Raw genomic sequence first — 27,749 nt, 5'->3', positions numbered from 1 at the left:
AAATAATCATCTTCTGCTCCAGGAGGTGCTAGACACTTTCTGCAAACTGGCATGGCCAGACTTGCACTGGTGTGAAGCATCAGGAAGTTCCATGTCTGTGACACCAGGCACTGTTTTACTGGTCTGCACCTTGGCACTGTTGGCCTCTTGGAGGAGGAATGGTGTGCCTGGGCACTGGCTGCTAAAGGGGGCTTACAGTGGTACAGAGATGCTAATTCTAACTGACAGGGAATGATACATCTTGGTAGCTCTTTGCACTGCCAAAACCTTGTGGCTGCTGAAGTATTTTCCACAGGAAAACTTGCTGTCTTCTTTCTGCCACCCAGCATGGATTTTACTGAGAGTACCATAGGCATGTCCCTTGTGCAGTGGCTGTCCTCCTTCTCCCTGACTCCTTAAGTCATGCATAAATTCTGCATACATGTTGAAGGACAGATCCCACACTGCCATGAGAAATAATTATCTGGATAGAGAGCTTTGTGTGGATCTCTGGGAAATAATAACAGCAGGAATTGAATCCATACTGAATCATCAGAGGAATAATCAACACCCCTGTAAAATATATTGGTATTTCTGAAAATAAAAACTAAAATTAAGGCTCATTAGCTATTATTGCTCCTTTTATGCCTTTTTTGTTTTGCTTTGTCATTATCACCTGAGTCTTTAAAATAGGGAATTAAGTATAAAAAGAAGCATCTGTCAGCTGCCTGTTTACTGCAATTCATTCTTTGTTAGATCCCTCCCTTTTCTAATCTCAGGAAAACAACTGAATATCTTTGCAGACAAATTAAGGCTCAACCATGCACAAGATTCCCCCATTTCGGCTTACTACAATACCAGAGCTGTCTTGGTTTTATGTCTTCGAGGTTGCTGCTACAGAGCAGCACAGCTGAAGTAACCTGATTTCTGATGGGATAGAAGGAAATGTTGACTGAGTTTTATTGCAGGATAGCAAGAAAAATGTGGGTGAATACTTGTTCTGGACCTCTGAGTATCATGGTTTAGAGAAACAGGCACACTATTGTATGAAGCTGATAATTCATGTATACTTTTAGAAAATGTGTGTGCCACATATATATATTTTTTATTATTTTTTATTTTTTTTAATATCCATATAAAACACAGTGTACATGTTTATCTTATCTCTAACAGATTGCCAAAATAGAAAACATCAGCCATTTAAGTGAACTGAGAGTGTTAAACCTTGCCAGAAACCTGCTAACTGTTGTAGAAAACCTGAATGGACTGGATTCACTCACAGAGCTCAACCTCCGTCATAATCAAGTCTCTGCTATAGTAAGGAGCAAAACCCTTTTCCTTTTTTTTCTTTTTCATTTCCTTGTCTTTGCTTTTGACAAAATGCATGATAACTCTGACTTGTTTAAACCATATCAGTGTTTCAGATTTTTGACATCTTGTGTTTCCTCATATTATGTGATATATATATGTAACACATATATATTGCTTATATTGTTCTGCTGCAATACTTAATTCTACAACATAAAGGTGAAACAAAGGTTCAATTCTAGTGTTATTTTATTTAAATGTGATCAGGGAGACTAGACTTAGATAACCTTTAAAGCTCTTTTCCAACCTAAACCATGCTGTGATTCTATGATGACTTGTAGTGTTTCAAATCTTGAAAGTTCATGATGTTCCTTTGGGAGGGAGGAAGAGATTTTGCAAAAGCTCTGTGGCTCTAATCTGTAAATTTGGATACTTCCATACAAGCTCATGTTCTAGAAAGAAACCATCTTGATTTCTGTAGGTTAGCTAAGCCATAAGACCGTCTTACATTTCAACTTAGGAATGTTGCCAGGGTAAATGCAGAGAAAACAGGTATTGATTATAAGAGCAGAGTTTTCTAATAGAAGCTTTAACCCAGCATTTTAAGTCTTCATAGTCTAAAAATTAAGCTTTTCACTTTGCAATTTGAGTTGTAGTTCAGGTATGGCAAGTGGATTATTCAAACAAGAGCTTTCAAAAATAAAACAGTTTACTTAGATAGCTTCTTTTTTCTGGCCTGCATAATTTAGTTCCTAGTCCCCTGTTGCTGCTGAACATTTCTTGTCTTCAGTTTCTGCTATTTGTCAAATAGGAATTGTTCTTAAATCTCAAAAATAAGAAATTTCTGCTCATTGCTGATTCTGTCACTGTACCTTCCCCTGTGTCAGTGATGTTATCTGGAATTCTCTTTGCTTGTAGCTTCTGCCTTTTCAGTCCTCTCAGATGCAGCTTGTACTTTCTGCTTGCCTTCTGCTGTCACAAGAATCAGCATGAAATTTAAATTAGTGACTTACAGACTTGGACTCTGTGCTGTATCTCAATGTTTTAGTGTTTCCTGGCAGAGGCAGTGTTTCAGAAGATGATGTTCTCTTCAGGGAAATACTTATTTTGCTTGTTGGCCTGTGGGTTTTTTTAACTGTTGTTGTTGTTGCTACCTTTTTGGGTTTTCACTCTGGTTAAATTCTAATGAAATGCTGTTTTGTGATTGTGGATTGTTTTGTTTTTCATTGAATGGTAATTCTAGCTAGTATGGCACTAAGTCTATGTTTAAGTTTTGGACACATTATATTGTCTAAAACTCTTAAGAAAATACGGCTCCTAAAATAAAATATTTTTCCTTATTTTAATGGTAGGTGTTGTCTTTTACTGTGTGTACAATGATGTGCATGTGTTTCTTTACTTATATTTGTTTTATTTTTTTAAAATGACAGCTACATTCCTTTTGTATGGAAATTCAGATTCTGCTGCAATAGGAAATTACTAAAAATGCAGAAATACAGAAAGAAATAGATCATTCTATGGAAAGAATATCCAAGATATTTTATTTCTGGAGCACTCGAGTAGCTGAGGGAGGGGGACTATATTTCTTTAAGATGAAGTTTAAGATCACGTGGTTGACTGTGAAGGTGGTAGAGATATTTTAATCATTATATTGTTATGATCTAGCACTTAACTGCAAAATATTCACTCCTAAGCTCATGAAAATAATTTGTTTACTGTGCTTTAGTTACTCAGTTACTGTGACAATGCTCATTATGAATCAAGCTTTTTAAGTTTGATTAGTCCTTCAAATGAAAGAATCTAAACTCAATCTTAAATATAAATTACTGTTCTAAAATAATTTGAAAAATTAATCTGATTTAAATAACTTCACATTTTTTTGTGAACCTTCCTTATTTTTCACATACCTCCCTTTAACCTGCCCTAAGTGTATTATTCTTGTGTAGGAAAGAGGATGATCTCTTTTGTCAAACAAAAGAAGGTTCCATACTGAGCCCTCTGCCCTTTGCAATTTACTGTATTGAATTACTAAAGTTATCCAGCTGGGTTGTAGTTGGTTTGAACAATTAAATCTGCAGTCAGACTTTACAATCTATTGGCCTTGGACTACCAGTTTAGGGACTGTTTTTTGTCTTTGAGCTTTTTTTCACTCCAGCCTGAAAATCCTTGAATCATCAGTAGTTATTTTTGTAAGAATGAACTGTGGTTGATTCAAAGCTGTAGGATTTACAGAGGCAGTCCTGGGGCTTGGTTTATAGCAGAAGCATCTTACAGGACTGAAGTGTATACAGAGTCTGACTACTCAGGAGAATAGCATGCAGAATAAATGATTACAAAGGGTCTCATATGGCATCAAAAGCACAGATCTATACATACCATGAGTTATGAAATATCTACTTATTTTCCATCCAATTGTGAGTTAAGGCCTCTGTTAGGAAGATTATCTATATTTTTATTTGAAAGAATGACCAGCTTCTTTGCTTTGAGGAATTAAATTCAGTATTTTGGATTTTGTCATCTGGAGCTTGATCTTAGACTTGAAGGAGGGCTGGTCAAGACTTTTTTCAGGAAAGAGCTCCTGCCCTCTGTCCACCTCGCTATAAGACTTGGTATCAAAATTGAAGTAGCTGGAGGTTTTGGGGGGGGTTTTAAACAATCCTGTCTAGTGTTTCCTGCCACACCTATGAGACTTGCAACAAGTTTTACAAGAGACCAACACATCCTGTTAGGAAATTTGACTTGAGGGGTAATTACTTTGTGTTCCCCAGTGATTAGTTGAAGTCATGGCTGCTTAAGCATTACTGTGCATCAGCCTACAATGTCTGTTTTCATGTGTTTATCCACCTGTATCATGTGTGTCCATCCTTTTAGGCATTAACACCAAGAAGCTTTAGGGACTTTGAGGGGACACCCAAATGTATGAACTCAATCTTTCCATGGTCTGATCTGGAGGGACTCAGGACACCTCTGAACCAAGAGTTTTGCAACTGCAGGCTTGATCACATAAGCCCTGCTCGTTGTATCCAGCAGTGACTCTCAGCAGCTTTGTTAGTTTAGATTTAGTGTTTCATTAGGAGCTTCAGGGTTTGTTTGAGCTGCCTTTGTTTACCTGTTTGGAATGAACTGGTCTGGACTGCTATGTAGACATGTCAGAAATCTGATGAAGGGAGGAAGACATGTAGGCTAAAATCAAGACACTGAGCTCTGATGCTCCTTTTCCTTTCCCAGGTTTGTGTCCTCTGGTTTCAGGTTGGAGTATGGCCACTGTTAGGTAAGGAGATGCAGACTTAGAACTGAGGGGTTAGGTTTGAATGGCTTGTGAATCCCTGCAGACTGTGCTGTCTGTCTGACATGGATTTATTTATGTTTCATAAACGAAGTTTGATCTTACTTGATATGTCTCATCTTACTAATATTTGAGTTATTTGCTATTTAGAGGTTTTCTGCAAAGACATTTAATGGTAATGTTAAATTTAGAGTTTCTTATTCTGTAAATTCATAATTCACACCTTCATCTAAATGTATTAATTGTGAAGGTGACAGAGTCCTTCAGGTCATTCTCTGTCCAGAGACTCACTGCTGTTTGGCAGTGCTAATTGCACTGCTGTGTTGCACTTCAAAAGCCTTATTTCAGCAAGCTTTTTTTTTTATTTTTTTTATTTTTTTTTTAGCATGTTTATCCTGCAGTTTAAATGCTGAGACAGCACCTTGGCTTATTTCCCAAAAGCAGCAGCAGCAGCAGCCGTATCCTCCTTTTCTTTACCATCATTTGCTTTGCAAGTGATGCAGCTTGTTCTGCAGAGTGGGATCTGCACTGAAACACTGCCTTGCAGTCTGCATTAGGGAGAGATGGAGCTGCACGTTCAACAGAAATCAATGTTGCAGCAAGGTTACAGCATTTAGAAATGAAACCATTTCATCAGGCCAAGTAAAGAGGCTCAAAAGCCAGTTTCAGCTGCTGAATTGATGCCTATCTTTTCTTTCTAGAAAGATGTGGATACTTTACCCTGTCTCCAGCGTCTCTTCCTCAGCTTCAACAATATATCTAGGTAAGGGGAATAGTAGCTTGCTTCCTATCAGTAATTTGAAGTATCCTACTGGAACTATATTTCATGAAAATTTGAATTCAAACACTGTGAGTACAGATCCTTTTTTCCTTCCCTAACATGTCAGATAAAAATACAATCAAGCCATTGTCTATTTTCTACCTTAAGTGTAACAATTCTTGAAACCCTTTGCATTTAAATGTAGTTGTACTGTGAGTATTCTACGAAGAAACATTTTTAATTGATTATACTGTTTATAGTGGTCAAAATTAAAAGTGGATTTGTAAAAATGTTGTTCTGCTGTTAACCTAGTTGTCTGTTAAAGCAGCATTATGCAAGGTACAAATTATATTTAACATTCCATCACTGTATTTCTGGAGTTATGCAAACTGCTGAGTCAGATTCTGTTTGCTATGGGTAAATTATTTCATGCTTGTATTTTACTTGTCCACGAATTAATAAAGTCTGAAAGGTATATTCATGGTTCTCCTTCAGACCAGATGGCAGAAGCAAAATAGCTCAACTCACAAAGCTGGGCTTCTATAGTTTCAAGTAACTAAGAGCATTTTGTTATAAATAGAAATGTTTGTCTTCTGTGCCTTTTCATATTAATGCATTTTTGAAGTCTGCCTTTATGCTTGTGCCAGTATTTGAAAAAAAAGCCAAGTGCCTGCATTATCTTCAGTTTGGTACGTCCTTTTTTAATTCCTTGATCACCAGCAGCTTTCTTTGTTTAGAATCAAATAATTAGATGTGAGGTAGGGGGAAGATGCTTCGTGTTCTAATTACTGGAAATGCCATGCTATTCTTGTGGTATCTGCTTTCTCTGTAAAATGTACTTAGTAGGGAGCTTTTATTTTAGTAGCTACTCAAACATTTTATATTGACCTGCATTATGTTTTTTGCAGACATCTCCAACCTACTTGTCTGTGTTCCTTAGGTTCTTAAAGTACAAATGCAGTACATCTTAAATACTCATGGCAGTTAAACATTTAAAAACAATTCAGAGATGAACTGCAGGAGTCTTTCTTATGCTCCTCCCTTAGTTAATTTGCTAGTCTTCTTATTTTATGTTTTAAATTGGCATAGCAAAGAGAGGGGGTTAGCATTTTGCTTCTATTGAATCATTTCCATAATTGAGACTTGCCTTTGTTTCTGGCTTTCTAAAAAAAGTCTCAGGTTGGCAGGAGCAAGGAGGGGACTGCAGCAGCTTGGCTCCCTCGCTGTCAGGGAGCATCACTGCAGTCAGGGAAATTGCCCTGTCTTTTTATGGACTTGGTGGATTTTGTGCAGCTTTCTAACTGCTCTCTCATATTGATTCAGGCAAATTCATGTTATTTTTACAGTGTACAAAGAAGGAAAAATGTTTGGAATTTACTGTGAGGTTTTGATTTCTCAAAGTTTGTGATCAATAGCTTGCTTCTTGGCACTAAATCAATTTTTTTGTCATTTATTCATGGAGGCTTTAGTTGGTCTATTGCTAGATCTAGTCTTAGGTTTCATGTAAGTTACAAATACTTATCTAAAACATATATGGAAATATATAATTTGATTTGAGTTTGCAGTTGGAATAGGTATAAAAGTATCTTAATGTTAAACAAAAGATATTGCTCTTCTATAAATTTGTTCTATGCATGTGGGTAGATATGTGGATAGATAACTATAACTCTCTATTTACTAGTCATTATTTTAAAACACACAAATGAAAAATTTCTTTTAATCACATTCATCTCAGGTTTTTTAAAATAAGCATTTACTACATATAGCAGTCTGAAGGCTAAAAACCCTGTAATTCTCCTTGTTCTGCATCTCTTTTTACCTGTATGTGAAGAGACTAAAAAGTACCAGCAGCAGCTGCTGGTATTTCAGAATACTTGTATTTATCTTATGCAGTATTGATGGGTGGAAGTGTTTCAGTTCAGTTAAAAATTTATGTTCTGTCCTTAAGAAATAAAATCTTCCACCTCAAAATTATTCCTGCTCCATGACATTAAAACTTTAAACTCTTTTGATTACAGTTTTGAGGATATTCTGTGCCTTGCTGATTCCTCATCCTTGTCAGATATCACCCTTGATGGCAATCCAATAGCTCAGGAGACATGGTACAAACACACTGTTCTCCATCATATGATGCAGCTCCGACAGCTAGATATGAAGAGAATCACAGTAAGAAATTTCTGTTTTCATCAAATTTAATAGATAATTAAAATCAGAAGTAAAATGCAGGGGTTTCTGTGTATATGTGTATATTAAAAGTACAAACTTTTTTCTTAATTTAGCATTGAATTGAATGGTGAATAGACATTTCATGTTTATTTTGAAGTGCTAAAACTCTTCAGCAGCAAATGCTGTATGTTCAGCTGCCATGTGACATGAGAGAGCTTGCAAAGCTTTTGGTTAGAATTTTCCTAACAGTCTTTGCTGATTTGTTGTAAAGCTGAGAAGGAACAGCACATTTCTTCCAAAGGAGTGGTCTGTTTGCCCTAAAACTGCTGTAATTGGTATCTTTTGTTTAAGAATTTAATTGGTTTCTTTAATCAGCCTCCCTAGGGAGATCTGGTGATCACACAGTTTGTGTCTGCCCGTATTTCTCTCTTCCTAACCTACTCTCCCTGATAATTTCTGTTTCTGCTGCTCAAGTTCAAGTAACCTTGATAAGGGAGAGAGGACTTGCACACAACTCAGTCTCCTACAGGCTTCTTGAAAATCCACTTCAGAGGATGAAAGAAAATCACCAGGGTTTTACCATAATGCCACCTCTTTTCTCTTTTGATATAGGAATACCCTTGCTAATTCTTCTGTGCCTACTCAAAAGTGATGTGTAAGCATGATTTCTTACTGGAGAAATCTGTCCAGCAGCAAGCAACAGTGATACAGTGGTAACTTTTTGGACCAGGTGCTGATACATACACCTTCTTTTAAATGCTCATTTGCTTTGTACAAAGGCTGTAGTGCATTGTAAACTGCAGCTGATGCTTTTTCATAGAGCCAGTTAGGCTGAAAAATATAACATGTATGTGGAAAACATTGCTTTAAAAAAGAAAGTGATTTGGGGCATGAGAGTTTTGCTCCCGTCATTGAAAATACTAAATACTTGTTTGTTCACAGATATTCTAAGCTTCAGGGGTTTTTATGACTTTATACTGACTTAATAATTGCTAATTACTTTGCTTTTAAAAACTTCTTTGATTGGTGTTATTTTGGAAACTTGAGTTGCATAAAGAAAGTATCTCTCTATCTCCCCACCTTTTACCCTTGTCAAAAGGGGATGGATCCTGGTGGAAATATCAGTGATGGGAAAAACTGTAGAAGGAGCTTTTTAGACTCCATGAGGTCTGTATGGGGGAAAAGTTGTCAGAAGTGCACAGCCATGGGAAGAACTTAATCTGGATTTGCACCTTGTTAAACATCAGAGAATCAACCACAAAGACAAAAAGCCAGAGAAAGCCAGGCTTCACCAGTTGTGCTCCTCATAAACCTACTTGTAAAAATAATGTGTTTTACAGTCTTTATTTGCCTTCTGTTTTTTGAGCCTTTTAACACTTTTCTCCATGTAGAGGGTGCTATATGTTTTCTCTAATAAAAACTATTACCCAGATAATCGTATGACTTAAGAAACTGGGATTTAAAGAAAAATAACAAGTGTCATGGGATTTGTGGTAAAATTAAAGAGCTGGCAATCCCAACTCCAGCTATTCTTCCTAGCACTGCAACACGCTGTTGCCATCGGCTGTAAGGGTAGATCTAACCTGGTGGGGGAAAGCACTTGTAGTGTTGAGTATGTGATTTGCACTCTTGTTTTTAGTGTAAGAAACTAAATTAAATTCTAATTACATTTATAGGATCTTTTCTTCATCATCCTGAAAAACATTTAGGCCATTTGGAACTTCAGCATTGCTTTGTTTTGTAACAAACTGAAATGGATGATTGTTGGGTTTTCTTCTGACCAAGAATTCTTCACTAACTTGTTCAGAAGCTATTTTGCTCAATAACTGAATTTTACACAATTGCTAGCTCTGATTTTAACTTTTCTTTCAAAACTTTTCTTTGAAAAGTTTGTATGAGACTTGTGAGCTTCATTCATGTTTTGTTTCAAGAAGATACACACTCTTTGGTGCCAGGCTTTTTCCATAGGATTCCCTGGAGAAAAGAGCCCTGGTGCAAAAATTTAATGACAGCTGTATCTGCCTTAGGGCACTATTCAGAAACATAGATCTGCCATGAAAACCAAGGACACTGTAATTAGAATAAAACATTTGTGCATTGTAATTGTTCTAATACCATTTAAGTTGGGGTAGATTTGCCTTTAGGCAAGGGATTGTATTGTATTATGACAACTCTCCAAACCCTGACCTGTGTGGAAGCTGATGTTTTCTTAGGCCACCTCCTCCCTAAGCCATTTTTGAACATAAGATTCAAGCTCTTGAACCACTGAAGCATAGACCCAGCTGTGATGAAATCAGTGGAGGTTAAGCATCCGTAATGCTCTTCACTTGTTCATTGTCCACACAAGATGATTTTGAGCTGAAAACCCACCCACTTGGTGTTGTGTATCTAAAACAGCAGCTCAATGGAAATCTTTTGCTTTCTTGACCTTCGGTAGCTCAGTCTAAAGCTTAAAGACTGCACAGGAGGCTGAGTTACCGTGGCTGGGCAGATTCTTGTGTTCACTTGTGTTCCTGTCAGTAACTCACAGTTACACCTTTACCTCACCTTAGCTGCAAGGTGATGGGACTGGACGAATGGATCCATGGAATGGGCTTGTGCAGAGCCTTAGAGCATGCTCAGGTTGCTTTTTTCATTATTTACCGTGGTTAACTTAGCATAATTGTTGTTCTTCTGGGCAGTGAAGCTTTTTCACCCTGTTTTGCAGTTTGAACTGGGTCTGCCCAGTGGTGCTTAGTTCGACTGGGACCTATTTCTTCCACTCTTTTGTAATAGTAAGCAGATATTGTCTGCAGATATGTAATAAAATATTTAAATAGGATTGAAATATGTACATACTCCTTACTAAGGAGTTGCATAATCAGGAACATTTGCTATCCATCACTTCAAACAGACTACCCCAAGAGAATTTGCTAAGTGTGTATGTATTCCTATATGTGTGTGCAAATATGATCTATAATACAAATTTTTTTAAATGTTACCAGATTGAAAGAGAAGCTGTGTTATTTTAGAAGTAAAGCTTTGCATTTTTCATTGTTGTTTTATATGTTTTAGAAGCTTAAAGTAAGAGAGCTGTGTTTGGTTTTGATTATTTGCTTAGACATTTCATTGCTGCTCAGGGAGTAGGTTCTATTACTTTATCCAGAATAGAATTCATTACTGTATTCCATCACTAGCAGAAAGTGTTCTAAGGGATTTTTTTAAGGAGGGATCCCTAATTTTTTTTTCTTTCCCCTGGGAAATAAGATACTTCGGTGTGACTGTGTGTGACTTAGATGGTGTCATTTGTTGAAAGGCACTTGTTTGAAGGGGAGCAGGGCAGCAGTGAGGAGGAACGCGTGCGTTTCCCTGCGGTCTGTCGCGGATCCGGGCAGTGACCGCCGCCGCCAGGGGGCGCCATCGGCACGGGAAAGCCCTCACGGAGCGCGGCGGGAACGGCCCGGGGAGCGAACGGAGCCCCGGGCAAAACCAGCGGGAGAACGAGGGGAAACAAATGGTACAGGGCGAGGGCTCCAGCTCTTCCGAAATCCTTTCTGAAAGAGGAGGGATGATAGCGAAAATGAATTGTGGCAAGGTTATGTAGGGGTTTGTCTCCTACCTTTTTTGGTACTCTGGGGTTTTTGGGTTGGTTCCTGCGGAATGTGTTTTTAAAGGTTACTTGTGTGTGTTGTGCAAGATGAATAAAGAAATTTATATGTAGATGTGACCCTTCATTCAGAGATTTTCTCTATCACTCTGCCTTTCTGAATACTGAGTAAAGCAAAGGATGTGTTTTAATTTTTGGCTGAGCTAACTTCTTTTAGAAAAGGATTAGTGTTTTTAAAATGTCTGTAATTAGGACTCTTGATCAAGGAAAAAAGTCTCGTTCAGTTAATACTCTTATTAGAATGTGATTTTCATTAGCTGATTTTGATCTTTGTGTGGGGACTGTTGGTAGGGAAGGTACAGGACTGACTTCAGGGGGGGCAGTAGACCCTACTGGAAAAAAAGACAGTGTCGTAAGGTACATGTCCAGACTGGATTAAGGGAGACCTTTGAGAAGGAAGATAGAGTAAGAAGAGATTTGTAGAAGCTGAGAAAAATCTGACTTAGGGAACTTTATGGGTTAAACTTAAACTTAAAGCTTGGGAAAAAACTACAGCAAGTTGTTTTGAAATGAAAAAAAAATAATGAAGGCTAATTTTACTATCAGTGCAATTTTGTTATCTAGTTATCACCTCCACCAGTATGAAACACAACAGCAGCTCAGTTAGTTTGAAACTGAGTCTCTGATGAATGGCCAGATGTTTTCTGCCAAATAGAATGGACAGTTTCTGCTTCCACTTCCTTGGTGGTAAAACTAGCTGACATTACTCTTCTTTGTACATACCAATTTAATATAATCAAACATCTAGGGAATGAGAAAAGTCCCTTAATTTAAGCCTTGTAAACATACTTTGTTATTTGATATGTTCAATGTGTTGAAAAGCCATTAGAGAAGATGAAGAGAAAAAATTGTAAAAAGCTTGTTTCTTTAGGAAGCCAAGTTTAAAAGCATAGATGCATAGTCAAATGAAGTGATTTAATTAAAAAATAAAAATTCCCTGAAACAAATCTAACCTGCTCTCTAAAGAAAGATATCACTAATGTAGTTTGCTAGTGTTTATCTTTTGTGTATTTTTATATAAAACACTAACAGAATAATGAAATACATAATTGGGATAAACAGCTATAATGAGAATATTGTTTGCAGTTCTTAAAATTCTGAATCGTATCTTGATGAACAGTGCATTTTTATTTTGCATTATTAATGATGCATTCATATTTGTGGCATATTACCTGCATGGGTTTTTTTTAATGATTTTTACAGCTTGTTCCTGAACCCTCCCATTCATGTGTTGGATTTTGTTGTGTGGTATTTTGTTGCAGTGGTACCTAGAAGGCCTTCTGTATCTGTGTTATTCAGTTACTGGTGATCTCCTTTAACATGCACTAGTGACCTATGGAAGTCCTTCTAACCTGGATTATGCTGTAATTCCATGACACTAGCCCCTTGGAAATACCCTGTTTAGGAATAGTTTAAAAGCCCAGTAGCAGAGGAGACCACCAACAGAACTTCATCAGCAAAAGTCAAGTGCTTTGAGAATAAATTAAAAAAAAAAAAAAAAAAAAAAAAAATTAGGGGCTTTCCAGTTAGTGTTCCAAGGAAATTCTTGCATACAATTGTGTTAGAGAAGCTTGATCTGTCCAAAGTCTCATGCCTTACTGTGCATTGAGATACTCCTCTTGTTTAATGTATGATGCTAGGCTAAAGTCATGGAGGAACAGTTTGAAAATCTGTTGTTTAACCCCTTTTCAGACTGATGCCAAAATCCATGGTGTGTCAGTGGGTTTCAGGGGGACTGTACACAGATCAGAGTAAGTCTGCTACATGCACTGAACTTCTTATGCTTTGGAAATTGTTTTCTTAAAAATGTAATGGCCATGCTAAGTGTGAAGTTCCTGTTTTATTTTATCTTCCAGTAAGCACTCACCCATGTGCTTAGGAGTTCTTACAATGCTCTAAACATAGCATGTTTTATTTATGTAGAAATTTTGACATGTCAATATATCTTACTGCTTGATGGTGCTTTCTGTTCATTTTTGTTTGTTAATTTTGTTAACATATAACTTTTCTAGAAAATGAAAAGGTTTGGACAGGAGCTTTCTATTTTGAGGAAATGAAAACACTTTTCATATGCTCTGGGAAGACACTTCAATAGAAACACCCAAATGGCATGTGAAGTAAATCAAAATAAGTTAAAGTATGCTTCCCAAATATTTGTGTTGGAAGGACTCTGCACTTTTTACTTCATAGTGAATATTTCTTTTGTTACTTGGAAAATATATGTTCTTAAAATACTGTGCTGTGAGAATGTTTAGACTTCTGTAAACAAGGGGCATCCAACCTAATATGGGTGTATTGCAGTATCAAATTGCTGTACCAGGAAAATGAAGCAGCTTCACTTTAATTGTTTAGAAATCAATGGCTTTCTTCTTGAGACTTTGTGATAAGGCTGTAATATTGATGAGACATAATGGTTATGGAATAGCTAACTTTGAAAATGTTCTGTTCTTCTCAAGTTTTGTTGCTGATTGAGAAAAACTAGGGCCTGGAAAGAGTTTATAATGATGAAAATTAATCTTGGGTTATGATTCAGGCATATATAGAACCCAGCTTTTTTGCTCTGTGTGGTTTTTTACAAAAAAAATAATCCTGCTAATTTCAAAAACTACTACAAAGATAAGAAGATGTACTGTCATATCTAAAATTATTTCTCATGGTCATACTCACCATATGCTTTATACTTTTTCCAAAGACTCTTACATATATTACTTTTAACTAGCTTTATCTTCAGCATTTATATTTGATTAGTTATGTATTCTGTTTGAGTTACGTATAATTAACAATTTTATTTGTTTTAGTAGTATTTAGAAACATTAAGATGATAAAAATTCTAAAATTGTGTTAAAATGAAAATTTACATTTAAAATACCAACACAAGAACATAATTTACCAGTAATACTTTTCAAAACTGGCTCGGTTCCTCCCTTTAGGAATTTGTTTTTCTTTTTTTTTCATCCAGGAAGAAGAAAGACGTATGGCATCTATTGCAGCAAGGAAAGAGGAAGAAAGGAAGCGTGAAAGCCATAGACAGACCTTGCTTAAGGTATTGTCTGTGGCTGTTCTAAGGTTACTGTCAACCTATTTACAGCAATAATTTATATCCAAAATTTTTTGCTGCAGATATTGTATTATATATCCCAATACTCCTCTATCTATTTTTACAGCTTCAACAGTGCACTCCATGACTGAAACTGCTCAGTCAAATATGCAAGGTACACTTTAGCAGAAAGCCTATGTTGAACACGACTATGATATGTGTCAGTGAATGGCAAACTTCATTTTCATAAATCCAGGCTAAAGTAAAGGACTTCTCCAGTGCTTTTGCATTCCTTGGTCTCCCGTTTTCAGATGAGCACTCTTGACTGCAGCTGTGCAGGGTGTTCTGAAGTAGTTTTTTCTTCTTATTTTCCTGTTGAAGTTGTTCCTTTCCGTGGATAGAGTGAAGGGGCCCTGAGGCGCAGCTGTTGTTTCTGTCAGCAGAACTCTGATCTGTCTTATCTCCCAGCCCAGCTGGCCTGCTTGGAGCTGACACACACGAGACAGAAGTGCCCCACCAGGGGAGACCCGGGTGCCCTCCAAAATGCTCTTCATAGGGCTGCTGACTACATGAGTTGTGCTCCTAACAGGAGACCAAAATTCAAGAATCTAAGAGTATCTACATTCCATTTGCTGTGTTAATACCACTATTTGTCTCCAAATAAGCAGCATATTGCTGAACCAACAAACGTGTTGATCCTGCCCTGTCATGCCTTATGATGACTTGTGTGTCTTGTTTCAGGAAAAGAAGCGGTTAACGATTGGTAACATTGCTCGGCAATGGGAGATCCAGCAGAACCGAACTGCTCTTGAGGCTTCTTTAAACAAAGATAAAGAAAATGAGCCCTGCCAGATCAATGGCAGTGCTGCATATGTATTTCCTGAAGAAAGCAGGTATTTTATTGGGTGATACTTTTACCTGTTTGTGTCTTAAGTTTCAGGTTACTACTTCTCACCTCTGAGATCTCACTGTATTTCATTATCAAAAGTACTACATGTGCAAATTCACACTGAAAAGATGGTTTACTTTGGTTTTGACCATAAGTAATAAGTAACATGTTTAAATAGAAATAGAACAGCAACTCATTGCTTAAAGAAGTGCAAGCTAAATTATTATGTGATTTTGCTAAATAAAGGACAACTTCATGTTTACAAGAAATGTTAAATGTAAATTCCTGAGCTTTCTTGAGGCTGTTCATTTCCTTAACAGCTTAGATTGTTGCCTTCAGTTTAAATGAGCAAAATGAAGATGTATGAGCATTATGAAGATTTGTAATCTCTTTGTGTATGAAGAGGTTTCATAGTTGTATTCAGACTCTTAATTTGAACTGCAGCGTCTTTTATTGGGCTGCTTTCACACCTATGCTATTTTAACAATAGCAGTTACCAGACTTAGTTTTATTCTCAGGATAATTTTAGTATTCTTAGTTTAAAATATATTATTGTTGCTTATTTGCATCTAAAAAGGCAGCCATGTGGCCAGAACCCACTGCAGAACTTAATGAACATTGGCTAAAACCAAAGTAGTGCTTCAACCTTGTTTAGCTCAGCCAAATGTCTGAAAAAATAGTCTGCACAAATTCAATAGCAATTACAGCTTCCTGCTGTCCCTGGTCAATGCTGGCAATGTCAGAGATGCTCAGGAAGTCTTTGTCTCTCACAAGAAGAACTCATCTGAGATTTTGTCTATTATGGCTAGAACTGCTTCTTATCTCCAGTCAAGTGCTACATCTTTTGAAACACTTTTTCCTTAGCATTTTTAAATTTTTTCTATTCTTGTGTTTCCAAAGCTTTCCCTGAATGCATTCACCCACTGCTTTCTTGCCTGCTCGGTTTCTTTGCCATTTAATTCAGTGTTGGTGATCCCTCCCCCATGACCAAGTCAGTATAATTATGATAGTTTGATTGTTGTTCTGTTAATGAATAAATTCCCATTGCTTGAGAAATGACGCTGTTTTGATGTATGTGTTTCATCATAGTGAAGAATTTCAAGATGAGCTACTAAGCAATAAAATTGCAGGTGAAATTCAGCATAGATATGTGATTAGAGCTTCACATATGAAGTGGTGGGCTCTCAACATTTTCAGTTGAGTGAAATTTTAGAGTTCTGATTGTGATTGTCAAGAGAACATTAGTCAAATGATTGCTACTAGTCAAAGTACATTAAAAAGATTAAAAATATGGTAAAGAATAAAATAATGACAATCATTACATAACTTTAATTAATACTGTAATTTAATAACTGTAATTTGTGCTTGAGTTCTCTGTACACTTGAGGGCCAGCCAACATGAATGTATCATGTTGAAAGTAGGACAGAAAGAGACAGGAGTCAGGAATACCTGGATTTATTGCTTAATTTTAAAATTACTCTTGTGAATTGGAAAGGTCACATTATTTGAAAGAAATGCTTGAGTTATTACTTATGTCCACTTTTACATTTCATATAGCAAACAGAATGTGAGGGGGACCTAGTTTAAATAAATACATTTTCTAAAATTTTGTTTAGATATCTAAAGCAACATGAAACATGCTAGGTTAGCATTCTGAGCTGGAATTTTAAAGCAAATTACTAAATATGAATGGACTCTTTATTTAATTTGACCCCACCACCAACTCAAATACACCCAGAGCCTTTCTGCTGAAGAAGTAGAACAAATACAGTGTTACTTGATGGAAGAAGGGTTTTCCAGCCCATAGTGTATTTGAACCAGATGGGGTACTGAAAATGAATGAGTGCTGAGAAATGCCATTGTATTTGACAGTTGAGTTTTGGTAAAAGAAAGGACTGCTATTCAGTAGAGTGATGATATTATTTCAAAATCATCTCATTTATATCACTGTATTTTTATTTCCTCTACAGATCTCTTGATACAATCCTGAGCAGTGCAGTACAAGGCTTGTCTGTTCTAGAGTCTCATTTAGTGGAAGTGGAAGGAGACACTCTTGGCTTGTATGGTGCTGGAGCACTGGAGTGCCTGGATCGAAACTGGAGTGTTCAAACAGCTGGCATTATTGCCACAGTCTCCTTTATGTTCATAGAATTTGATGAAATTGTTCAAGTATTAGCAAAACTGAAGACAAAATTTCCTAATTGTGTGGTGAGCATGCCTCATGTTTCAGCTCTGAACAGCTGTGGAACATGGATTGTCTAATAGAACCTTACTTTGGCATAGCCCCCCACTAAGTGCTTTCATTTAAATAGACACAGATAAGAATTGCATATTTCCTTATGTTATAATGCTAACCTTGATACTTTAAAATCAATCATTTTAATTTAGATTTATTTTCAGACTGGTTTTTCTTTTAATTTCTTTGACCTACCTAATTATTTTTAAGTTGCAGAACTTGTGTGTAAATACAGTATTGTTGTTCTGTACTATTGTTATGGATCCATGGTATCAGGAAGACTTCATTTGTGTCATGAGTTCAAAGGGCAAATTGCTGATAGGATAAAAACATTAGAAGGAGTAGCTAATAAATCAGCACAGTTCATGGAGTTCCTCAGTTCTTGACAAAGAAAAAGCAGTATGAATGAGAAGTTTCTTCAGTATGTCTCTCTTTTTTTCTTAGTCATTCAGATCAATCATTTTGATGCAAATATTAAAATAGAGATAACAAACATAAGTAATTTGTAGCTCAGATTGATTGGCTCTGGAGCTCCCTGCTGCTTCTCAAGGTTTTGACTATAACAAAATTTGATGGTTTAATTGAGACTGATAAATTTCTGGGGAGCTTAGGACAAATTTATCTGTCATAATGAAACAGTTGTTACAGTGTGGGTGGGGGAAGTTTGTGGGTGATAACAGAATCACAACTAAATTTTTATCTTCACCATCAATTTTTCCTCCTTCCTCTTCCCAGAATAATGTTACTGTGTAGCATACACCATGCTCATAGGGACATTAGTGTAGGGCAGGGTATGAATTAGGCCAGCAGCCTGTGCCCAAAAGGGGCAGAATATTTTAAAAGCATGTATTGTAATTAATTCTGTGTGTGCATGTTTTACTTGCAGGATTAAAGTAGACATTGATTAAGTAGTATAATTGCTTTATGGAGCACTGAAAATATTCCTGCTTTAAGTAAAGAATTTACAAATTGCTTGGGGCTTGTAATGTTGACATCTCTTAGTGTATGTAATACAGCACTTGGTTGATACATTGATGCGTTTTGCTACAGAGACCTCAAATGAAATGAGCTCAGTTGCTTCATCAGACACATGATTGTTACACTTTGAAAATTGAGTGGCACAGAATAGGAATCATTGTGTTCACTCTTTATTGTTTCCTTATTTAATTTATTGGGATTTGACTTTTTTTAGCACCTGAAGTTTAAGGAGACAAATCTTGTGGCGCTGCAGCAGTTCAATGCATTGGCTGAAATGCATCGCATGGAACAGTTGACAGTTGATCCTCAGGGAAATCCAGTTGTCAACTTAACTTTGTGGAAATACTATGTTCTGTTCAGACTGAACCATTTTAATCTACAGAAGATAAATGGAGTGAAGGTAGGATGGTGTTGCTTCTTATAATTGGTCTTACAGTATAAATTAGTGTTGTTTTTAAAAGAGCAGACAAATTCCTGATGAAGTGAATACGACCCTGTCAGTGTCTTCTCAGTATTAAGGAGGAAAAGATTTAAGTGGACTTCACCACATAATTTCTTATGCAATTAATATTAAAATTAATATTATTTAATAAAATTATGTGGAAATTATTATTAAAGAACTGCACAATTTTGCTTGATTTTAAGAAGCAGTTTTTATTGTTTTTGAGAAAATCACAGCGCTGACATTGAATACTTCTGCAAAAATGTGTTTCACAGACTCCTTAGTAGTTTACTGTATATGATTATTTGTAACTGCTACTGTTACAAGATATCATAGAATCATATTTTCTGCTTTAAGCTTGTCACAGGAAAGGTCTGTGAAATAGATTTTTGTTTTAAAATTTTTTCTGCTTGCTATGTACAAGATCTTTAGGGTGGGTTTTTTTGTTGGGTGTGCATTTTATGTTTAAATAAATAGGAAGTTAGGACACTAATATTGCTGTTCTTTGTACTTTGTATTCCCCTTTACATCAATTGAAAGTAAATTTATTCAAGCATATAAAACAGCTATTTTATACTCGGGCTTTGATCATAAAGGGGGTGAAAATAGTTACAATGCAACACAATGTTTGAATGCACATTCAATTTTAAATGCTAAATAAGTTTAAGGGATGTTATGGAAGTTAATTAGAGCAAAAATAATACACAGCTATAGCATTTAGATCTGGTATTTTAATTTGGTCATCATCATATGTTTTGGATTAAATATACTTGTTATCTGATCCAGCCAAACCTAGCTGGATGTTGTGGTTTACTTGGTTTTAGTTATATAAAACATATATTAGCTGCTCAGAAGAGTAAGAGTGGGTAAAGATTAAATGAATTAACTAGCAAAGAAAGGATGGATGGAAATAGGACTCATTCCAACATCACAGTATCTTGAAAAGGAAAAAAAAAAAAATATAGTGATAATCAGTAATTCCTTGAAAAATATAGAATAACTTCAAATTAGTACTCAGCTGAAAAAATGCTCTTCACATTTGATTTTAAAAATATAAATTTTATTTATTTTTTTAGTGCATCAGATTTTCAAAATCAACACTAGTGATTTAAATGAAAAGCAAATAGAGGATAAATCTTGTGTGTTTGGTCTTCATGGAGAAAGAAAGTAACACAACTGCTTAAGTAGATTTTTTGTTACAATCTCAAGGTCAACAAGTTCAGTCTGGGAGGGAAAACTTTGTATTTAGTGGTTCCCGGGGATTAATTTAGTAAATGGAGCACATGTACCACGGTGTGATTTTATGTAGGACATATATCAGATCTTAAATATGTATGACAAGAACATTTTTGTCCTCAGCAAACTTTTTCATCCAGACCACACTGCATGAAGACGTGCATACAGAATTTTTCTTCTAGTGTCATTAATCATTTGAAAAGTGTCTTAGCTAAGCAGAAGAAAGAGAAGAGTTCTGATTTCTGTTCTTCATCACCCTACAGCAGAAGTCATGATATCTAGATTGGCAGATGTATATTACCTATGGATTAGCATGAGTAGTAGATAATCCTATTTCAATATAAGGAACACAACCCCTGAAGTGATTCTCAGACTTTAGATCAGCCCTAAATAAGTTCAGAAGACAGAAAGGGAAATGTGCATATTCTGCTATTCTGATTACCATTACTGTGCAATGTTTGTGGAGGCTATTGTGTTGTCAGCTCTGAGGTATACAGAGTTGCAAAGTAAAAGCAGTATATACTACTGAATTAACTAAATAAATTGCATCACTCTAGAACTTTCAGACTGTAAAAATCCTCTTTAAAAAAAAACTTTCATTTTCTCCCCAACCTTCCCCTTTCATTCCAGTTAATATTCCAGGCTAGGAGCTGAGTGTTGGTCTCCCCCTAACAATGATTCCGTGCCCAATGTTACATTTGTCCAATTGTTACATTTGCTAACTGTGAAGAAGCAAATTATTTTTATGGAGATACTACTTGAAGTTTTTCCCAGTGATAGTAATCTCAGATTAATTCTAAATTGTCAAGGTTTGAAGTTACCAAGCCTTCCAGACTGCTGTCCACCCCGTGGTATGGAATAGAGTGTGACAGATGCATCCCTTTCCCTGAGCAGGGCCTGCTGGCACGGTCGGTGCCTGTTCTGTGCACTTGGCAAGGGGCAGGCATAAAGCCTTACATTTATGTGATACTACCGTTATAATCTTTTTGTGATTAATGGAGCAAACAATGCACTGCACTAAGATAGAGAACATGAGTTTGTGTGAGCTCGAGAGTGTATTCAGCATTGCTGTCTCTGTTGACCTGGTCTTTATGCTTCTCTTAACATAAATAAATACATTAAAATCACTTATTTCTCCAGCAGGCATTTCTGCCTGCACTGGGCTTTGTTTCCCTAGCTGCCTTCTGTGCTCTTTGTTTTAGACCTTGCTTCTGTTACAGACTGTTCAGCAAGGTTATCTACTCCAAGGCTACTAAGTAAGATTTACTTAATTTTCAGTGAAAATTAACAATTCCACTGTAAAAATGGAATTGACTTTACATTTCTAATTTCCTGATCTGTGTTTTCACTGAATATACCCCTGCATTAAGCTGTTGAAGTATACTTTAGGCAAGTGTAGGTTGTATAGTCTCTAAACATTGCACAAGAATACAGTAAAGATCTGTTAATGTGGACCAAAATTCCATTTTACTCATTTCAATAAAACAGAATATGAAGTTTGTCTGGAAGTGCTTAGTAAATATTTTGAGTATTGAAGTGTATTTAATAATGGGTTGCTTTCCCAAAATATGTTATAGGATGAATGGAAATTACATTTCATCCAAAAGTTAAGAAGTCAGTGAGTTTCATTGTCCAGTGTTATCCAGGTCAGATTTAGTGATCATAAAGATCGCTTCTGCACTCATTACAAAGCCAGGAGTCCAGAAACTGTGCCAACAAACTTTTGGCAGTTGAAGTCAGTTCATAGTCTGGCCATCAGTGTAGGAGAAACACAGGCCATGGTCTCCAGGGATTACAAGCCAAGATAAACAAAAAATAATAACCACCACCACCACCAAAGAATGAGTCTCTTCCACCTTCTTTACACTTCAATTTTGTATAAAATGAATCCTGAAAATTTTTCAACCCTTGAAAGTTAGTTTAAGGAGACAACTGGAATTTAATATTGAAACAACAGTATGGTAAACATTTAGAGAAACATAATGAGTGAACACTTACTTTCAGGAGCTGAAAAATACAGAGAAATTTTTCCCTCTAAAGCCTCTATTTTATAAAGCGTTTTACATGATGCTGCCAAAATAAGAGAGTCTGTAAGTTATCTTTTCACATGTGCATGCCCAGAATCTGTTTCTCCAGCATAACTTCATCAGAATTTTTCCAGTAGACCTTTTTTAAGTGCATGCAGTATGGAGCAGAATTAATATGTCTGGCCTTCGGAAAATGAACGTAAGAAACCTTTATAAAATTCCTCATTTCATGAAGACTATCATGAAGCACAGGGCATCATGTATATACATTCAAATATCCAGAATGACAGGAAATAAAACAAGGACCAGTACCTCATTTGCTTTCTTCTAAAATACATTTAAAGTAAAAGCAAGTCTATGTTTTGAAGATGTGCCTGCAACAGATCTGTGTGCAGTGTTCTGTATAACAAATTTCAGTTATTTCTCAATATAGATATGTAATGAAATATGAATGTGCTAATTTTGAAATGTAATATTTTTTCCTTTTTTCCTCCCACTCTCTCACAGGTTACTGAAAATGATATTTTAAAGGCAGAAAGGCTCTTTGGCATTCTGGCATATGTGGCATCTTCAGAGTTGCCACATTATCGCATGCTTTCATTATTTGGAGAATCCAGGTAAAATAAAAGGAACAGAGCTGGAGTTTGTTCAGAACATGTTGTTTAACTCTTTTGCACGCTGTTATGATGAATTCTTTTGAGGTAGAAGTATAAAAATTTCACAAATACTATCTTCTAGAAGATAGGTCCTCTGCATAATGAACAGGTGTTACCATCTCCTGGTCCATGTAGCCAGAGGTTTTCCCAGAATTTGTATGAAGTCTGCTGAGGAGATTAAAATGAACGTGCACACAAATGAACTGCATGTTCAATTCTCCATTTGTACTGGGATTGCTGAAGACTTGTGGACCTTCATGATGAGAACTGGTTATTTTTAGTGGCTATTTAATAGTGGTTAATTAATGGTTAACAGATTTAAGAGTTGTACTGTAAAAAAGAGTTCCAAGCCCCCTATTTTTAGTCTTCTGTAGACAAATACTTAATAAAACTAAAGCTGCAAGACTTCCTGTTTAGGAGATGCTATGTCATAGATATCAAGGTCAATCGTTTAGAGGCAAATTAATGGAGGGACATCTAGAGTCATATGTATTTTTAATGAGGATGCAATATACTTCAAAGCTCAAAAGTGTATGTTCAAAAGCAGACTCTCCCCTCACAATATCTAGAAATGTCTGCACTTAAAAGTTTTCCATAATTAGGATTGTAAATCTCATTTCACAGGAGGAAGCAATTCCATTATCTGCTGGAGGGAAAGGGAAAGAAATCTGGGGTTGGGAGTGAGGAAAGTAGTGATACCAGAAGAAGCGGAGGGGAAAGCACAGCTCGAGCAACGTTGAATTACATGACAAAGGATTTTCATATGGAAAAGCTTGAGGTAAAATATATCATTACAAAATATTGACATTTTATGTTAGGTAACCTTAGGCTATTACTCCTTGAATTTATCTAACGTCAAGTTTCAGTTGTGCTATTGAGAATAGTGGTTTTAAAAGATCACTGCTTAACATATTTACAAATCTGATCAAACATTTTATCTAACTGATCTTTTTCTCAGAATACTCAAATACTCAAAATGCTCAGTTTCTGTCTTTGGTGAAGTGATTCCTGAGCAGTGCCACAGAATGTACAGAAGTACATTCTCATGTATAAGCCATATGGAGTGAGCAAAATATTTTTAGGAAGAAAAGTGTAAATTGCACATGTTAGATTTTCCCTGAATGAATTGGTGAAGAGCACCTTGAGACAACATGTGAGATAGTGCAGGCTGAAGTAATAAAAGGCTGCTTCCTAACTTTTAAGTGAGTTACAGGAAAATAAACATATAGGCAATGTATTAGGTTTAATTATTAATAAAATTGCAAGCTGGCTTGTTTCAGACAAGGGCATCAGTCACGCTTATTTTAGTTTGTGTTTCTGATCTGCTAATTCTTTTGCTTGGGGAGAGGAAAATTGTTCCCAGGGAGAATATGATTTTTTTAGCCATAGTCTCCCTTCTGAGCAATCATTCTGAATTCTAACTGTGGGTACTCCCCACATTTGCCCCATTGTTTGCTTTTAGATTATTTGAAAATATATAAATCCTCTAGTGCAAGAAATTAAATCAAGTTCAGTAATCACTGAATTCTCTTATTCCATTGTGGTTTTGTTATCTCAGATCCACAGCATTAAAAGGAGACAGTGACTGCATGTGTAGAGAGATTAAATTAAGTAAACATTTTAGGCTCAAAAGCTGTGACAGTAGCTCTTACATCTTTGAATGGCATGGAGTAAGGCAGTGAAGTATTCCTTTTGTCTTTTACCATGGAACCAACCCTATAATAAAATAAAATAAGCTTAGTATTCGTACAGCCCATTAAGTAAATGTGTTGTTTTCTCTTCCCAGTGCAGCAATTCCCACCTTGTCCTTTGCTGTAGCATTGTGCATGTGGCAGCAGGTACTGCAGGGTGTCACAAGAGTACATCCAGGCAAAGAGGACGCCTTCCAGTTCCCCTGCAGCAGTAAACTAACATCAGAAATATGACTGAAGAAGTGTATTGCTAAAGATGACAGTCTTGGGTCTTTGATTAATAATTTGGGATTTTAGCTGAAACTGCTAGAAAGCATTTTCTTACCTTTATCATGCAATAAAGAAAACATTTGTTTTTGTGGCCTGAAGCATGATCTCACATTTTTAACAATGCCACCATCCAAACTAGTTAGACATTTAGCTCCAATGTAACCTACTGTTCAAAGCTTAAGGCATTTTATAGAAACTTTGCAGCAGGGATTAATACAGCTTGAGTTACTAAAATGCAAAGCTAGTAGTTGCACAAAGCACAGGATCTTTTTATTATTTTTCAAGGTTCGGTTTACTTCAGTATCTAATGTAATGCACATTTAGGAACCAGCACTTGCCAGAGTGCCTGTGGAAAAGGATGGGTACTGGCATGTTTTTCTATGACAATGTTCTTGTTAGGGCAGGTAGAGAAACATACACTTTTCAGCTGTTGTGCTATAAGGATGAAATTCTGGGAAGGGAGAGAAGACAAAATAGTTTAGTGCTTAGTAATTTCTGTAAATTTTCACTGCTCTGCCAGAAAGCAACACAAATTGTAATGCTGTTAACAGATATTTATATAATTACTTGAAAGTTAATTTCAGATAAATTAATGACTTAATATAGTATGAATATTATGAATATATTAAGGGTCTATGGCACACTCATAAAAACTGGACATAGACCCTGGGCCATGCAACTTAAAACCATGGGGAGATTTTTTTGGGATTTGCTCTTGTTTAACCTTTTTTTCCTTTTTCTTATACATTGTGTAATTTTTCTCTCCTGCAGGAAATCAAAGAAAGAAAAACATTTTGTCAGACATACATTGAGAGCTTAGTGGAAGAAGCAGCTGACATCAATATGAAAAATGAGTCGTTGCAGAAGCTCTGGCCTCAGATGTTCATTGAACTTGTCAGAGATGCAGTGATAGAAATACGCAATAAAAACTCCTACATGAAGCTCTGCCTTCAGCGGATCATGGATCAGAAAGAGTAGAGTCGAGGCGCGCTGTCTTGCAGGCTTTTGGTTCACTATTCTCTCATGTTTTACAAACATAAACCAATAGAATATAAAATTATCATCACTAGGGCATACTTCACTTCCTCCCCCAAAGGGATGCCTTTAAATCTTAATTAACTCTTAATAATTTCAAGGTAAAAGTTTACTTTCATACTGCTTTACCAATGCTTCCTTGGCTAACTAAAGTGATAACACTGAAATGACTTGGTGATTTTTTTTGCTAGGTTTTGTTTATTTTTTTCTGCTACCCTTGATTCTGTAGTACTACAGCATTGATTTTTAAAGAAAAAATCAATTTACAAAGCTCGCCTTATTTTTATTGAATACTTCTCAATTGTCACTTTTTTGACTGCTGCTGTTTAAAAAACCCAAGAGGAGTAGCTAATTTTTTATGATCAGAAGCTAATAAATTATTTTTACACCCTGAACTCCATGAAGACTTATTATTCTTGTTTAATTTGTCATTTATAGAACACTTTTTCACATGAGAGTGCTCAGAATATTGACATTTAATCAGCCTAATTCTCAACTGAACAAATTGCCCAAACTTAATTTCAATTTTTTTTCATTAATATTACTGATAAGGTTGTGTGAATCATTATAGGTAAAATATTATTCCAAGATATACTGACTTGAGCTTTATTTTTATTTTGTTAAAATATATTAATATAATTTATTTTGTTTCTTGATTACTAACTTATTTACTTCTGAGGTTTGCCAAGATTAAATGAGCTAAACTGCATGCATTACATTTGGTAGGGAAACTTATAAATACTATTCAGATGTAATTCATTTCTGTGACTATGTGAAAATTTCATATTATCAATAAAAATAAATTCTCCACTTTTACCTTTCACAGATATTTTAAAGAAGTAATGTGTGCAAAGGAAAGACTTCTTAATGCTGCATGAAGAGATGAGACACAACTTGCCCCAAAATCAAATGAATGGCTAGAAAAAAAGCCCATTCCATAGTACAGTAACTACCACAATAAACAGCTTGCCATCTTCTGTCCAGAAATTGCATTTAGGAAGTGTTACCAAGTCTAGCTAGTTGCAATGGATAGCATTCAGATGCAGGTAGAAAGCTGTGCCATTTAAATTTATTTTTTAATTCCATTATATCTTAACTAAATCAATCCAAAACCTTTGTGCATTTTTTTCCTTAATTGAAATTGTTCTTATTTTACTTAGGCTCATTTGTAAAAAAGCAACTAAAGAAAACTTCCTGCAAAGCTTTCTATGACTCAAAAGTAAATTTATTTTTAAACTCTATCTAGAAGATATTTTCTGTCAAAGCAGGGATGCAGATACAGTTGAACGAGTTTTTTTTTCCAAAAAATCATGGGATCATGGAAGGTTTGGGTTGGAATGGACTTTAAAGACCTTTTACTTCCAATGCTCTGCCAGGGGCCAGGGACATTTTTCACTAGACCAGATTGCCCAAAGCCCTGTCCAGCCTGGCCTTGAGCACTTCCAGGGATGGGGCAGCCACAGCTTCTCTGGATTACTTGTGCCAGGGCCTGACCACCCCCATGGGAAGAATTTCTTCCATATATCCAGTCTAAATCTTTCATCTTTCATTTAAAGCCATTCCCCCTTGTCCTGTCACCACATGCCCTTGTTCAAATGTTCTCTCCAGCTCATAGGCACTGGAAGGTGCTTTAGGGTCTCCTGTGACTCTTGTTCAAGCTGAACAGACCAAGCTCCCTGAGCCTGGAGTGAGTGGCAGGAATTAAGTGGTCACAGGTATTTTGGAGAGTACAGTCTGCATTCAGGCCAAGCTGGTGCATCTATGCTGTCTGAGAGAATGCCATTGCAGAGCATATGACAGGTTAATAGTGATGTGGGTGCTGTTAAATGCAATTTTCCATTTGGTTCACGTTATGCTTGCAGGTAGTTGCCTTTCAGTCTGCAGAATGTAGCGGAGGCTAAGTCACTTAAATTCTAAGGAAGTATTAGAATTCCTGAAGAAACTGCTCCAGCAGTTGATAGAATTTAATAGAAGCAATCACCTATCTGGGCTTTTTGAACTGCTTTGTGGAATTTATAATAAGATTAGTTTATTTGGTGGGATTTTTGTTTTCTTTCCACTGGAAAATTGCACTCTGAAATTTCATGGTGCATTTTATTAAAGGAA

The 27,749-nt window shown here is 36.1% G+C and overlaps 1 protein-coding gene across 3 annotated transcripts in view; it reads left to right on the top strand.

Moving 5' to 3' along the window:
• LRRC49 (leucine rich repeat containing 49) overlaps positions 1 to 26,466 on the top strand; it is a 37,455-nt gene extending 10,989 nt beyond the window's left edge. For 2 of the 3 annotated variants that reach the window (XM_058846543.1, XM_058846541.1), the window contains exons 7-17: positions 1,153 to 1,296; positions 4,516 to 4,558; positions 5,279 to 5,336; positions 7,352 to 7,499; positions 14,105 to 14,188; positions 14,924 to 15,075; positions 17,043 to 17,280; positions 18,501 to 18,686; positions 22,499 to 22,608; positions 23,272 to 23,425; positions 25,380 to 26,466. In XM_058846543.1, the coding sequence (XP_058702526.1) occupies positions 7,461 to 7,499; positions 14,105 to 14,188; positions 14,924 to 15,075; positions 17,043 to 17,280; positions 18,501 to 18,686; positions 22,499 to 22,608; positions 23,272 to 23,425; positions 25,380 to 25,586 (1,170 nt within the window). In that variant the 5' untranslated portion in view covers positions 1,153 to 1,296; positions 4,516 to 4,558; positions 5,279 to 5,336; positions 7,352 to 7,460 and the 3' untranslated portion in view covers positions 25,587 to 26,466. Of the gene's footprint in view, positions 1 to 1,152; positions 1,297 to 4,515; positions 4,559 to 5,274; positions 5,337 to 7,351; positions 7,500 to 14,104; positions 14,189 to 14,923; positions 15,076 to 17,042; positions 17,281 to 18,500; positions 18,687 to 22,498; positions 22,609 to 23,271; positions 23,426 to 25,379 lie in introns of all 3 variants that reach the window. The other variant, XM_058846542.1, reaches the window with a different exon arrangement.
• Positions 26,467 to 27,749: the final 1,283 nt, after the last annotated feature.

Source organism: Poecile atricapillus, chromosome 11 (assembly GCF_030490865.1).
Source record: "Poecile atricapillus isolate bPoeAtr1 chromosome 11, bPoeAtr1.hap1, whole genome shotgun sequence".
Taxonomy (NCBI): domain Eukaryota; kingdom Metazoa; phylum Chordata; class Aves; order Passeriformes; family Paridae; genus Poecile; species Poecile atricapillus.
This window is presented reverse-complemented; position numbering and strand designations above follow the sequence as displayed.